This window comes from Vicia villosa, linkage group LG2 (assembly GCF_029867415.1).
Source record: "Vicia villosa cultivar HV-30 ecotype Madison, WI linkage group LG2, Vvil1.0, whole genome shotgun sequence".
NCBI classification, from domain to species: Eukaryota; Viridiplantae; Streptophyta; class Magnoliopsida; order Fabales; family Fabaceae; genus Vicia; species Vicia villosa.
In genome coordinates, this window is record NC_081181.1 from 217,207,690 (window position 1) to 217,222,463 (window position 14,774).

At 32.8% G+C, this 14,774-nt stretch overlaps 1 protein-coding gene across 1 annotated transcript; it reads left to right on the top strand.

Annotated features, from left to right (window-relative positions):
* The first annotated feature begins 9,873 nt into the window (after window positions 1-9,873).
* Window positions 9,874-14,060, top strand: LOC131653905 (protein HOTHEAD-like). The gene is made up of 6 exons (XM_058924245.1): window positions 9,874-10,039; window positions 10,582-10,966; window positions 12,085-12,395; window positions 12,482-12,867; window positions 13,081-13,649; window positions 13,742-14,060. The coding sequence occupies exons 1-6, from the start codon at window positions 9,961-9,963 to the stop codon at window positions 13,794-13,796; spliced, it is 1,785 nt and encodes a 594-aa protein (XP_058780228.1). The 5' UTR covers window positions 9,874-9,960; the 3' UTR covers window positions 13,797-14,060.
* The last annotated feature ends 714 nt before the right edge of the window (window positions 14,061-14,774 follow it).

Below are 14,774 nucleotides of genomic sequence, written 5' to 3' on the forward strand. Positions count from 1 at the left end.
TTCTTGCCTTAATCTCATAGTGGTTTAGGTTTAAGATCCATAATTATATTTTAGGAGGCATCTAACCTAAAGCTTGACTGTGATCTGTGAACCACAATATTCCCTTTTATTCTTCAAAGGATTCATCAATCTCTCTTGCACAACATCAACTATGAATTCAACTACTTTTGACTGGAATAGATTCTTCCACCACTTCACCTTCCTCTAAATAATTTCAAAATCATCAATGCTTTCAACATCCCCATCCAGCCTAAAAAAGCCCCTAAAATCATACAAGTTTTATGGCATCCTTTTCCTCTTAGTTGGATAAAATGCAAGTGTAACGGTGCATACCATTATAATCACCTACCGCCCCATTGCGGTGGGCGTTTTTTAAATAAGCTTGGAAATTTTATTCTAATATTTGCTGATCAAGTCATTTGGACATCTGCATATCTTGGCGAGTTCTTTGTTGTCCTTAGAGCCATGAAATTTGCAATGGAAAAGGATTGGTCAAAGATTTGGATTGTAATTGATTCTAACCTTATGGTACAAGCATTTCACAAGTCATATTTGATACCTTGGTAAGCAAATAACAAATGGAACATTTGTATGATATTTAGTTTTTGCACATACATTTTTCATCTCTTACATCTATAGAAAAGAGAATCATGTGTTCTTTTTTTTTTTTTTTTACTAATGTTGGTCTCACAGGTATTTCTCTAACATTTTTTACTCTATTCATATTGACATTAAGAAAGACTTCCTACATTATAAGATAGGAACATTTTTCTTTATTTTTTTTTTTTTTTTGAATTTAACCAATCAATTTTGATCCACATAATAAACCAACTAATCTGATTTCATAGTTCACATAGACGAATCACAGATCAAATTTTATTTCCATTAAGAATTAAACTCAGATTAGTTGTTGGCTTGACCCCTCTCATTTGTAATGTTTATTTTCTAAATGTACAAATAAAATACAATTGAACCGTCATAAAAGAAATTAACTAATAAGATGGATCATGAAATGAATTACATATTGACCTCATTCAATTAACAAAACTCAATTAAAAAAACTCATTTAATTTTTCCAAAACCATTTAACCAAATTTTTTTTTTACAACTTCCTAACAAAAATCATAAAAGCAATAAATTTTGTTTTTTCTTCTCTCTTAAAAAAATAATTAAATAGGTTAATATTAATGATAAAATTAATATTATTTACTAAAACATTCTTATTACATTAAAATTAAATTAATATGAATATAGCATTTAAAAATATATTACAGCAGAGACTATTATTTTTATAAATAAAACAAGGTGTACAAAATGAAGCAACTTATTAGGGTCATATTAAATGCAGCAACTTATTACTCGTCTTCTATGGTGAGCTGTCTTTATAGAGATGTACACAATAAAATAAGTAAATAAATTTATAAAAGAAGGTGTGAAGGTAGGGAATGGATTTTGTCTTCAGTAGAATTCTCTCGATTTTTTCCTCAAGTAGAATATTTCAATCATGAAACTCAATCTCATTTAAAAAAATATTTATCTATTTTTTCTCCCTATGATATTTAATGATTATATAAAAAATAGAAAAACTTTAATGGAAAAATCCACTACAATGCTAAATCCAACGGCCAGTCTTTTTCATCATTAAATGCATTTTTCAGGTATTGTTTAATCTTTAGGGTAAGAATGTACAATCAAAAATTTCCACCCTGTCGAGTATTCGCTATATAAAGTGAATATATTTGAGTGCTTTCAATTAAAAATAAGTTCAACTATCTTGAGTGATCCATGGAAACTTCTTTTTTCTTCTTTCTATAAACGTAGTGTCCATCTATCAACAACGGCAAATATTAATTTATTGAGTTAAGAAGGACTTTGATGGACATTATAAATGATGTCCTAATGTTGGTGTATCTTTAGGATTAAATTTGAATGTTAATAATTAGTTAAGTTAATAGATTCGAATTATCTATAAATTCTATCTTCACTATAAAAAAAAATTGATATTGTTACTTCTTTGATTTTAAAGATTCGTTTTGAAAGTTGTCATAGAAGAAATTATTAGATCGAGTAGCACTCTATCAAGTTTAGATAATAAAAAAAAAAGTTATCTTTAAATGTCCCGTGTTACTGTTTAAAATTGTGCAAGATAGACTATCAAACACGACGTCTATTATATGATTATTATTGCATAGTAAATAATCCTAAATATTTCTTCTAAATAATAGTCGTTTGATTATCTTACAGAATTATACTTCATACATGGAAGCCATTGAAGAATGATGAGAGAGCTTAAATAGAAGAAGAAGAGAAAATGTAAAGTGAACTCTCTTATTCATTGAATGAGAGTTACATCATTTGTATAATAGTTAGAAAGTTAACTAACAACATAACAAAAATGTAATTGAAATGTAAGTAACTTTCTAACTTTGTTTTTCTATTGTGTCATCTATTAGCCCCCCCGCAAGTTGGACTTTGGTAGATGTTGATCAAGTTCAACTTGGTCTTGAGGAAGTGAAAATTTTCACGTACATTGTGACAATCAATGTCAAGATGTTTCGTGCGTTCATAGAAAACAAGGTTAGCAACTATGTGGAGTGCACTTTGATTGTCACAAAAGAGAACTGGAACTTGAGAGCAGGTAATGTTCATGTCACACAGTAAATACAAAAGCCATTGAAGTTCGCACGTGGTTGCAGCTAAAGCACGATACTCTGCCTCTGATGAAAAACGAGAGACAGTGGTTTGTTTCTTGGTTCTCCATGAAATAAGGGAGCTCGCTAAATAGAAACACGATCTTGAGACAGATTTGCGTATGTCTATACAACCAACCCAGTCAGCATTTGAAAACCCTGTTACTTGCAGTCAGGAACTTCGTGGAAAAAATAAGCCTTGGCCTTGACATTGTTTGAGGTATCGCAAGACTCTATAAGCAACATTATAGTGTTGAGTAGAAGGTTTGGAAAGATATTGGCTGAGTTGTTGTGTGATAAATGTGATATTCGGGCGAGTGGTGTTGAGGTAGATTAATCTGCCAATGAGTCATCTATAAGATGGGATACTTGATAAGCAGGACTGTCATCTTGGCAAAGCTTAAAAGATGGATTAGATGGTGTACTTGCTGGTTCGGAGCCGATGAAGCCTAAATCCTTGAGAAGATCAAGACAGTATTTTCTTTGACAAATAGAGATACCACATTTTGAATGAGCTACTTCTAAACCCAAAAAATATTTGAGAATGCCCAAATCCTTTATCTTGAAGAGATGATGAAGAATATCTTTCATGGATTGAAATTCTTGTAGAGAGTTACCTGCTAAAATAACGTCATCAACATAAACAAGTAAAATTGTAAAGGTGGATGATGTTTATTTAACAAATAATGAGTGATCAGAAGGTGCTTGAGAGTAGCCACGAGCAGTGAGGACTGAAGTCAATTTTTCAAACCATTGTTTGCTTGCCTGCTTTAGTCCATAAAGTGACTTAATAAGTTTGCAGGCCTGGTTAGGTTTGGAAGTGTGGACACCTAGTGGGATCAACATGTAAACATCTTCATTCAGATCACCATGTAGAAATGCGTTATTCAGGTCAAGTTGGTGAAGATGCCAGTTATGGATTGAAGCTAAGGCTAGAACCAATCGAGCTGTAGTGAGCTTTACAACTGGTGAGAAAGTATCTAAGTAATCAAGCCCTTCAATCTGGTTGTATCCTTTAGCAACAAGATGATCCTTAAATCTTTCTATGGTTCCATCAGATTTATGCTTGATCTTGTACACCCAACGACAACCAATAAGTTTGACATGGGATGGAAGTTCCACAATTTTCCAAGTTCCAGTTTGCTCAAGTGCAACAAGTTCAACTTTCATGGCCTGAGTCCAACATTCAAATTTGCAAGCCTTCTTGTATGTCTTAGGTTCATGATTAGTGGTAAGTGAAAGAGTAAAACAATAATGAGCAGGTGACAGACTATGATATGAAATAAAAGTAGAAAGGGAGTAAGGATTACCTGAAGATAATTGGCATTGTGGATCAATGAAGGTTGTACAGACATAATCTTTCAAAAATGATGGTAAGGTACTGACTCTTGTAGAGGCACGAATGGAATGGTGTGTGTCGGACATGGGTGGATTAGAATTGCCAAGTGAGTGGGGAGATTGGTTAGAATCAATTGTGGTAGGTGTAGATAAAGTCTGGTTAATGGGAGGGTCATATTGAGTAGAGGGATGTATGTCAGAACATGAATTTGAATTGGGAACTGAGGTACTGTGATATTCCCAATGAGGTGTGGTAGATGAAGATTGTTTTTGGTAAGGTAAAATTTGTTCATGATAAGTGGCATTTCTTGAAATGAAAATGCTGAATGAGTTTAGATCAAGTAAGATGGAGCGTTTATATCCAACAGCATATCCAAGGAACAAAGTTTCTAGCTCTTGTGTCTAATTTAGTTCTTTGATTGGACAGGGTAGATGCATAGCACAAAGAACCAAAAACATTAAGTTGATTAATATCTGGTGGTTTGTCATGCAGTATGTGATAAGGGAATTGATTGTTGAGTAATGGTGTATTAAATCTATTGATAATGAAGGCTCCATAGCTAATAGCATAGGACCAATAGGATTTAGGTAGATTTGAATGGTAAAGCAAAGCTTTACCTACATTAAGCATGTGTTGATGCTTCCTTTCAACCCTTGCATTTTATTGAGGGGACTCAACACAAGATCTTTGATGGATAATAACCTTTGAGGGATAGAATTGAGTTAAGAGAAATTCATGTCCATTGTCAGACCTGATGAATTTAGGACATGTATGGAACTAGTTTTCTATGAGAGCAACAAATTGCTGAACATGTGTAGAAACCTCAGATTTATTTTTAAGTAATATGATCCAAGTAAATCTACTGTGATCATCAACTACTATCAGAAAATATCTGTGATGATGGATATAATTTATGGAGATAGGACCCCATATATCAAAATGCAACAGTTCAAAATTTTGGGAAGCTTTAGAATGACTCGAAGTGTAAGGTAGTTTCTTATGTCTAACATAATGACACATATCACAAACAGCTTTATTATCATTGAAAATATCAGGATACATTTGAGCCACTTTAGAAAGTCTTTCATGTGATAAATGGCCCAATCTAAAATTCCACATAGCTTGTTTAGGTATCATTTTACAATTATTGGGAATTGAAGTTTCTACATGAGGGTTGGATGAGGAAATATTTGAACTACTAGTTTCTGCAGGAATGGAATCAATATCTGGCCTGAGTCTGTACAACCCTTCCACCTGATTAGCCAAACCAATCATCTTCTTCGTTTTCACATCCTAAATAAAACAATCATTAGCAGAGAAAATGAATGTGCAGTTAGTGGATTGACAAAGTTTTGAAACAGACACAAGGTTTAAGGAGAAATCAAGTGTGTATAACACATTATCAAGCTGCAATTGAGAGGAAAATTGAATTGTTCCTGCATGTTTAGCTATAACAATAGATCCATTAGGTAGACAGACACTAATAGGCTGAATTTTGTGGTAACAACTAAACAATTTAAGAGATGAGCAAACATGATCATTGGCACCTGAATCTAAAGTCCAAAAATCAGGTTTGACGTAAGTGGAGCAAGAGACTGTAGAAACAAAGAGTTTACCTGAATTCTCATTTGGTGTATGACCATGATGAGTGGAAATGTGGTTGGCACTAAGATTTGAGTTAGGGTTGGAAGGCAACAAATTTGTTTGTTGTAACAAACCAATCAATTGAGCATATAGTTCTTGAGTTATACTGGCACTTGAATTATTGAGAGAACCTTTTGTTCCATTGTTCATCACAATCTGTGTATCACTAAGAGTAGCATTTGAAGCATTTGTTGATGTTTGCTTTTTAGTAAATTTGGGAGGAAATCCATGCTTGCGATAACAAACATCAATTGTATGGCAGGCCTGTGTGACAAAAAGTACATATTCTACCATCTTTCTTATTGTTAGATGCTCCACCATAAGAATTGGAAGATTTACCAGCAAACTTCCTTGAATCATAGGCATTAACAAGGCTATTGGCTTCATCAATAGTGGAATTAGAATCAGGTTTACACAACAAAGAAACATTGTTACTTTCTTCTTGAACAACCATAGAGTGTACTTTGTTTATGGATGGTAAAGGATCAAGTAACAGAACCTGAGTTTTAATAACAGAAAATTTGTCATTCAATCCTGTCAAGAATTGTATAATCTAATCTTCAAGATGAAATTCTTTGGCACTGCGCATAGCATTGCATCTGCATTGTTGAGCACTAGTACAGTTAGGGATTGATCCATGAGAATTCAATTCTTTCCATAGTCCACGAAGCTCAGTAAAGTAATCAAGAACGGACTTGTTGCCTTGTTTGAGATTGTTAATCTCAGCATCCAAATTAGATACGTGAATTTTATCAGTTTTAGCAAATCTTTCTTTGAGGTCGATCTAAACATCAAGGGCATTTTCCAAGAAAATAATTGTTTGTGCGATAGAAGGACTTACAGAATTAAGAATCCATGAATGGACAAGGCAATTGCATTTTCCACGTAGATCGATTAAGATCGTTGATACTTGGAACACAAATGGATTCGTTGATGAAAGCAATCTTGTTCTTAGCTCCAAGGGCTCTTTCCATGGATCTTGACCACAAAATGTAATTCGAACCATTCAATTGAGATTGAATGCTAACAGAATTGGGACCTTCGCTAGGATGAACATAGTAAAGTGAATCAACATCACAATTTGTGATTCGAGTTGCAGTAGGATCAAGACGCATAGGCATGATGTAATCAGAAAAAGAATCACACGAGTGGAAGAGGAAGAACGGTGCAGAAGTGTGGAAAATGGATCGAAGACGATGATACCATATTATGCTTCATATATGGAAGCCATTGAAGAATGATGAGAGAGCTTAAAGAGAAGAAGAAGAAGAAGAAGAAGAAGAAGAAGAAGAGAAAATGTAAAGTGAACTCTCTTATTCATTGAATGAGGGTTACATCATTTATATAGTAGTTGGAAAGTTAACTAACAACATAACAGAAATGTAACTGAAATGTAACTAACTTTCTAACTTTCTTTTTCCATTGTGTCATCTATTATAAAGAAAACTTGAAATGATTTTCCAAAGAGAATTCAATAATGGTCGTTTGATCATCCTAAATAATTTTTCAAACGGAAAGAAACTCAAACAATTCTCCAAATAGAATTCAAAACTGAACTAACCGCAAGTAAATTTATCTTTAGATCAGATAAATTTTTATCCTTAAAATCGATCTAAACCGAACCACAAACACCCCTAATAAAACTAATTTACACTTCCGGTACATATCCTATTTTCTCTTTTCAAAATGGAATTTTAATTACTTGACTAATTAATAAAAAATAATTTAAAGAATCATACATACTTTCTTATGTTGAAGACTGGTTGGTGGTCTAACAAATCACAAGTAGAATTTAAATTGAACTTAATCTAACCGAACAAATCAAGATTTCAAGGGGATGATAATCCCTCCTTTATCTCAATTCAATATGAGATTGTTAACAAAGTGAATTAATCTAAAGGGAGTCAAAGATAAATGATTTGGACTTATTTTATAATTTTTGGATTTTTACTTAAAACACTAAAGTGATTTAAAGATGAAATAGTTAGTCTCTTTTTACCATCTTTAGATTTTGTTGGTCTTGTTACTTAAAACTCCCCCTTCTTTTTAAAGTAAAAAATTATTATACATTAAATTCATTAACTTATTTTAAAATTTTGTGCCCAAAATAATCACTTTCTAAAGATTCTTGTATCCCCGCACACAATAGAAAAAAAATAAGATCAATTTAAAATATTGAAATACTTATTCAATCAATCAACTCTACATTAAAATATTGAGACCTAAACATCAATTAACTCACTCTAAGGGTCCGTTTGGTTGGGAGTAGATGGAGGGGAGGGGAGGGGATATCTATAACAATATGTGTTTGGTTCATTTTTTATAAGGGGAAGGGAGGGGAGCAAAATCCCTCATAAGCTCACTTTTTGCTCCCCTCCAAATTGGAGGGATTTGGAGGGGAGGGAAGATTTAGTAATTATAATTTTATTACTTTTCCTATTTTAACCTCAATCATTTTTTTTAATTTCAAGATTGTCCTTATTAAATTATTAAAGACTAGATTTTTTCTCTGTATTATTTCAAGTTTATTTTTTTCTATTGTGCGGTTGTTATTAGTGCGTTGTTCCTCTCAGGTGAGTTTTTTTCCTTTTTATTTTGTTGAAGTTCCCATTTTGATATTATTATTTTTTTATATTAATAACATACTTATACTTATATCTATAACAATATGTGTTTGGTTCATTTTTTATAAGGGGAGGGGAGGGGAGGGGAGCAAAATTCCTCCTAAGCTCACTTTTTGCTCCCCTCCAAATTGGAGGGATTTGGAGGGGAGGGAAGATTTAGTAATTATAATTTTATTACTTTTCCTATTTTAACCTCAATCATTTTTTTTAATTCCAAGATTGTCCTTATTGAATTATTAAAGACTAGATTTTTTTCTCTGTATTATTTCAAGTTTATTTTTTTTCTATTGTGCGGTTGTTATTTGTGCGTTGTTCCTCTCAGGTGAGTTTTTTTCCTTTTTATTTTGTTGAAGTTCCCATTTTGATATTATTATTTTTTTATATTAATAACATACTTATACTTATATCTATAACAATATGTGTTTGGTTCATTTTTTATAAGGGGAGGGGAGGGGAGCAAAATCCCTCCTAAGCTCACTTTTTGCTCCCCTCCAAATTGGAGGGATTTGGAGGGGAGGGAAGATTTAGTAATTATAATTTTATTACTTTTCCTATTTTAACCTCAATCATTTTTTTTAATTCCAAGATTGTCCTTATTGAATTATTAAAGACTAGATTTTTTCTCTGTATTATTTCAAGTTTATTTTTTTCTATTGTGCGGTTGTTATTTGTGCGTTGTTCCTCTCAGGTGAGTTTTTTTCCTTTTTATTTTGTTGAAGTTCCCATTTTGATATTATTATTTTTTTATATTAATAACATACTTATACTTATATCGGTTCTTATATATACAATATATACAATATATACAAATATAATATATTTATGTTATAAATAAAAAATGTAACTCTAATATTATTTGTTTAATTTTTTTAATATTCTAACCTTATTTTATTTATTTTTAATTATAGAAACTGTTTTATTGGGTTAGATGAATCATAAGATCAGATAATGGTTTGATTTGCGTTGAAGATATATAGTTCAACTAATGTGTGTTGATGTTTATGATTATATTATGGTTTATGAAATGAACAAGTTTTTATTTGGTGAAATTTACTCAATACTATTGTTATTTATAATTATTTTTACTAAGCACAAATAATAATATTTATAAGGATAAAAATGTAAATTGATTTTAAAATCCCTCCCCTCCCCTTGTGAACCAAACATACTTGTTGTTAAAAATCTCTCCCCTCCCCTCCCCTTCCCTTCTTTGAACCAAACATATATTTAGTTAAATTCCCTCCCCTCCCTTCCCCTCCATTCCCCTCCCCTCGATTAAATTCCCTCCCCTCCCCTCCCCTCCGTTGAACCAAACGGACCCTAAATCTTTAATTAACAACCAAATTAAAGTCACATATTAAACTATAGTAGATGCACTAATAATTCAAACCTAAATGAAAACACATAGATATATATGTATTAATTATTGGCTGAAAAAAGTACCATAGGTAGTTGGATATCCTAATAGCAAATGACCCACACTTGTCATAATAATAATGACACATTATACCAATATTTTAATTTTTCTTAAGAATTATACTATGATGTCCATTTCTTGTTATTTATATTTGTTGTCCACACACATAAAGCAAGACCAACCAGAAGAAGCCACTTAGAGGTTTCAAACCAGAGTGAGTGTTTTTCTTTTGTTCTTCTTTGCCCAATGGCAACACTTGGTGCTGCCAAATTCCTCCTATGCTTCTCAATAATATGGCTCTTCAACTTCCTACCTCTATGCCAAGGTTTTTTCTCTCACCTTCTATGCATTATTTGTCATAGGTTTATTAGTTGAAATTGCATATGTGTCTCTCATTGTAAGGTTTTACTTTGCTGTCCAATGTTCTTGGAGCTAGAAAATGTAGTACATGTGGCACAAATCTATGGTGTTTTACTTCAAGAACATGTACATAAATAAAGACATGAATCATGATTGGATCTAATAGTTTTTGAAACATATTCCGGTTTTTTAATATTGATTTATCATTAGATATATATTGTAATGTTGTATTATAGTTTTTTTTCCGTCTATATCTTAAAATGTGTTTTGTGATGAATTTTTGAAGTTTCGATTTTAAATTTCATAATAAACATTTATAAAAACTATTGAAAAAGAAAAACTATTATTAATAAAAATAACAATAATGATTAGTTTACATCTTTCTAGATGAAAATTGAACTCTTTCATTTGATGTTACAAAGTCATGGAGCGTAATCGGAAAAATGTATGTGTGTTTCTAGTGGTTATGATCACTTGGTATCAAGTTTTTGTCGTTGTTTTTTTCAGGTAACGATAAGTGGAGCAATATTAATGAATATAAGTATCCATTTATAAGAAAAGCAAGTTCATTTGAATCTCCACCTTCAGTTTCAACCACCAACACAAACAATGGTTATGACTACATAATAGTAGGTGGTGGAACAGCAGGATGTCCTTTAGCTGCAACACTTTCAAAGAAATTCAATGTTTTGTTACTTGAGAGAGGGGGTGTCCCTTTCACAAACCCTAATGTCTCATTTCTTGACAACTTTCATATCACATTGGCTGATACCTCACCAACTTCAGCTTCACAATTCTTTATTTCAACGGATGGAGTTTTTAATGCAAGAGCTAGGGTTTTGGGGGGTGGTAGCTCCATTAATGCCGGCTTCTACACTAGAGCAAGCTCAAGGTATACATACATTATAAAAATAAATTCAACATTATTTATAAAAAAAATGTCATAAATTGTTTCGATAACGTCATTCGAACATTGTCTCAAAACTTTAAGCTAATAGACCTGGTTAGATCACAATGCATTGTTTAATTATTTTTGAAAAACTTTGTCGATTATTTAGACTTGGTTAGATCACAATGCATTGTTTAATTTTTTTGAAAAACTTTGTCGATTATTTTGATCCTCTCCAATTCGAAAAATTAATGTCCTAATAGATAGATAAACTTAAATAACCAATTGAAATAGCTTATTACTTGTGAAGGACATATATTCAAAGATGCTTTAACCTTGTTGTTGTTGTTGTCGTCAGGGGACATATGAAAACGTATCTATATTAATAACATTTATTTATGACTATGTTTATAAGTTCTCACACATCATCAATTAAATGTTGCTTGTGGTCCTTCGTTGCCCTCTATTATAAGGGCATGTAAGTGATTAGGTGCAAGTGTCTGATCTAGGACCCATTTCATTAATTTTGGATTTTCAAAGCTCACTGTTTTTATGTTTATAAAGAATTTGCTTACACATTGGCCATAGGGTATAGGGTGACAAACGGACATACCCGTCCGTCCTGTTTAAATGCGCCTCACAAAAATATGCAAAATAATAAGACATGGCGGGCAGATATATTTAAAGTTGCGAATTTAAAACTTTGACTTGTCCTGCAAAAAGTAAGGTCGGAGCGGGACGGATCCATAGGCGTTAGATCTCGTAACCCTAAAAGTTGTGAGTTTGCCTCCGCAACAGCCTGGAAAAAAAAGCGGGGCAGACACGTTAAAAGATTTTGCCCTAAAATGTCGCCCGAAAAACGTGCAGAAAAAATAGACATGCCCAACAGACCTGAATGTTATGTCACCCTTCTAGAACATATTTCAACTTTTTTTATATAATTCATTACAAAAATCTTAAAATTTATTTATTGTGAAATAATCAATCTAAATATATAGTTGGAATACTAATGTAAAACTTATTTATGTGTTACAATTAAGCTGTATATGTATATTATTATTTATTAATTACATGAATATAACTTGTTTTTCCTTAACACTTTCTTCACTATAAAAATGCAGATTTATAGAGAAAATGGGGTGGGATGCAAAGCTAGTAAACGAGTCATATCCTTGGATTGAAAAACAAATTGTTCATCGTCCTACATTTTCACATTGGCAAAGAGCATTGAGAGATGGACTTCTAGATGTTGGTGTGTCACCTTTTAATGGATTCACCTATGAACATAAATATGGAACCAAAGTTGGTGGAACCATTTTCGACAGATTCGGTCGACGCCACACTGCTGCAGAATTGCTTTCTTCTGGAAATCCAGACAAACTCACTGTTTTGATCTATGCTACTGTCCAAAACATTGTTTTTGATACAACAGGTAAACACATTTTCGCAATATTTGATGTTGAATTGGTTTCATCATTCTTGATAATGTTATGTTATTGTATATGTTTATTGTTGCAGGAAAAAGGCCTAGAGCTATTGGAGTAAATTTCAAGGATGAAAATGGGAAAATGCATAAGGCAATACTAGGAAATGATATGCAAAGTGAAGTGATTGTGACGAGCGGCGCGATCGGGACGCCTCAAATGCTGTTGCTTAGTGGAATTGGTCCGAGAGAAGAACTCGAGAAGTTGAAGGTTTCTGTGGTGCTTGATAACAAATTTGTCGGGAAGGGTATGGCTGATAACCCGATGAACACGATATTTGTTCCTCTTAAGAAACCGGTTAAGCAGTCGTTGATCGAGACAGTTGGTATTACTGATAAGGGTGTGTATATTGAAGCAAGCTGCGGGTTTGGACAGACCAATGAAAGTATTCATTGTCATCACGGTTTGTTGTCCGCTGAGGTATGTATGTCATCACGTAATTTAGTTTTGTAGTTAGAATCTCTGTAGCACTGATATCTCTGAGAAAAAGGTATGTTGTGTCATGTCAGTGTCTAAAACAGAAACCGATACCTCTGAGAAAAAGGTATCTCTGAGAAAAAAATATGTCTGGTGTTCGTGCTTCATAGAATAGAATTGATATTGAATAATTTGTTACTTGCTATGATAAACCAGATTGGTCAGCTTTCAACAATTCCACCAAAGCAAAGAACGGTCGAAGCTGTTAAAGCTTTTGCGAAGAACAAAAGAGACATTCCAATTGAAGCATTCAAGGGAGGTTTCATCTTATCAAAAGTTGCGAATCCATGGTCAACCGGTGAACTCAAATTGATCAACACAAATGTGGATGACAACCCTTCTGTTTCCTTCAACTACTTCAGTCACCCTTACGATCTTAATCGCTGTGTCGAAGGAATCCGGTTAGCCTCAAAAGTTGTTCAGTCAAAGCATTTCACAAACCTCACTTTGTGTGACAGACAAACTACAGAACAGTTTCTCAACAACACTGTGAAGGCTAATGTGAACCTTATACCAAAGCATGTCAATGACACAGAATCACTTGAACAGTTTTGTAGAGACACTGTGATCACTATTTGGCATTATCATGGTGGATGCCATGCTGGGAAGGTTATCGACTCAGATCATAAGGTTCTTGGTGTTAACAGACTTCGTGTCGTAGATGGCTCGACGTTTACCGAGTCGCCAGGAACTAATCCTCAAGCTACTGTCATGATGATGGGCAGGTAAGTACACCGGGCTTACCGAAAGCATTGATGATTTACAAATAATGATCATTACCTATTGAATGCTTATAGTATATTTGTGTTTGTGACAGGTACATGGGAGTGAAGATTTTAAGAGAAAGGTTGGGGAAATTTGCTGGTGTTTGAGGACAAGTATTGTAATGTGACATTTTAGGATCATGTCAAGAAAATGAAAAGAACAAAAAATGTGTTAGGAGAAGACTAGAGCATTATTAGTTTCACTTGAATTAGGGTGTTTTGTTTTTTGGTAATCATGAGTGAAGAGTGATAATTGAAAAATTAAGAAAGTTTTTGTGTTTAGAACTAAATGTAATGTAACTCTTGATGGAATTGGATGTTTGAACTTTGATCCATGTATTTGAAATAGTGTGTATTGTAGACTTGGCATTATTAGTCTGACTTTTCTGTTATTGCATTCTTGATTTTCTTTATGTCTGGCTTTTCTGTTATTGCATTCTTGATTTTCTTTATGTGCATCTCTTAGGGGACAGTGAGACCATGCATGAAGTTTGTTTCTCTTTGCAATTAAACATACTCGTTACTTAATTATTATATTCATGTTTGACAAATCATAGAGCAAAAATTAGTTGTTAGTTTCTATCATCTTTGACTACATTTTACTTATCTTTCTACCAAATTTCAACATTAATGTTCTTTTCTTAGAAATCACATGGTTAATGACAAAAAGAAAACACCAAATACTTGAAACATTGAGAACCTCATATCCAAAGTTAAGTAGGAATGGACAAGTACTTAATGATCTTAGTATATAGAAACTTTAACTTGTTATGTCAAATTAAAAATAATTAAATCTTCTTGAAGAAATTTGTATATTTTTTCTACCAATGTAATTGTTACATACACCCTCTTACTAGAGAGGAGGCTACTCATGTTGAGCCCAATAAAATTGATGGGGTTGGGTCAATAAATACCAAGCCCAAATATATCACTAAATCACGAAAATTTGAACCGTCACCTCCCGCGTTATACTGGCACCCTCAAATATGCGTGTTTTTACCATTATATCCTTCAGTTTTTCATAAAGTATGAGCACAAACCGTAAATTTCAAAACTACACCGGTTATTTTGTAAAAAAGTACAAAA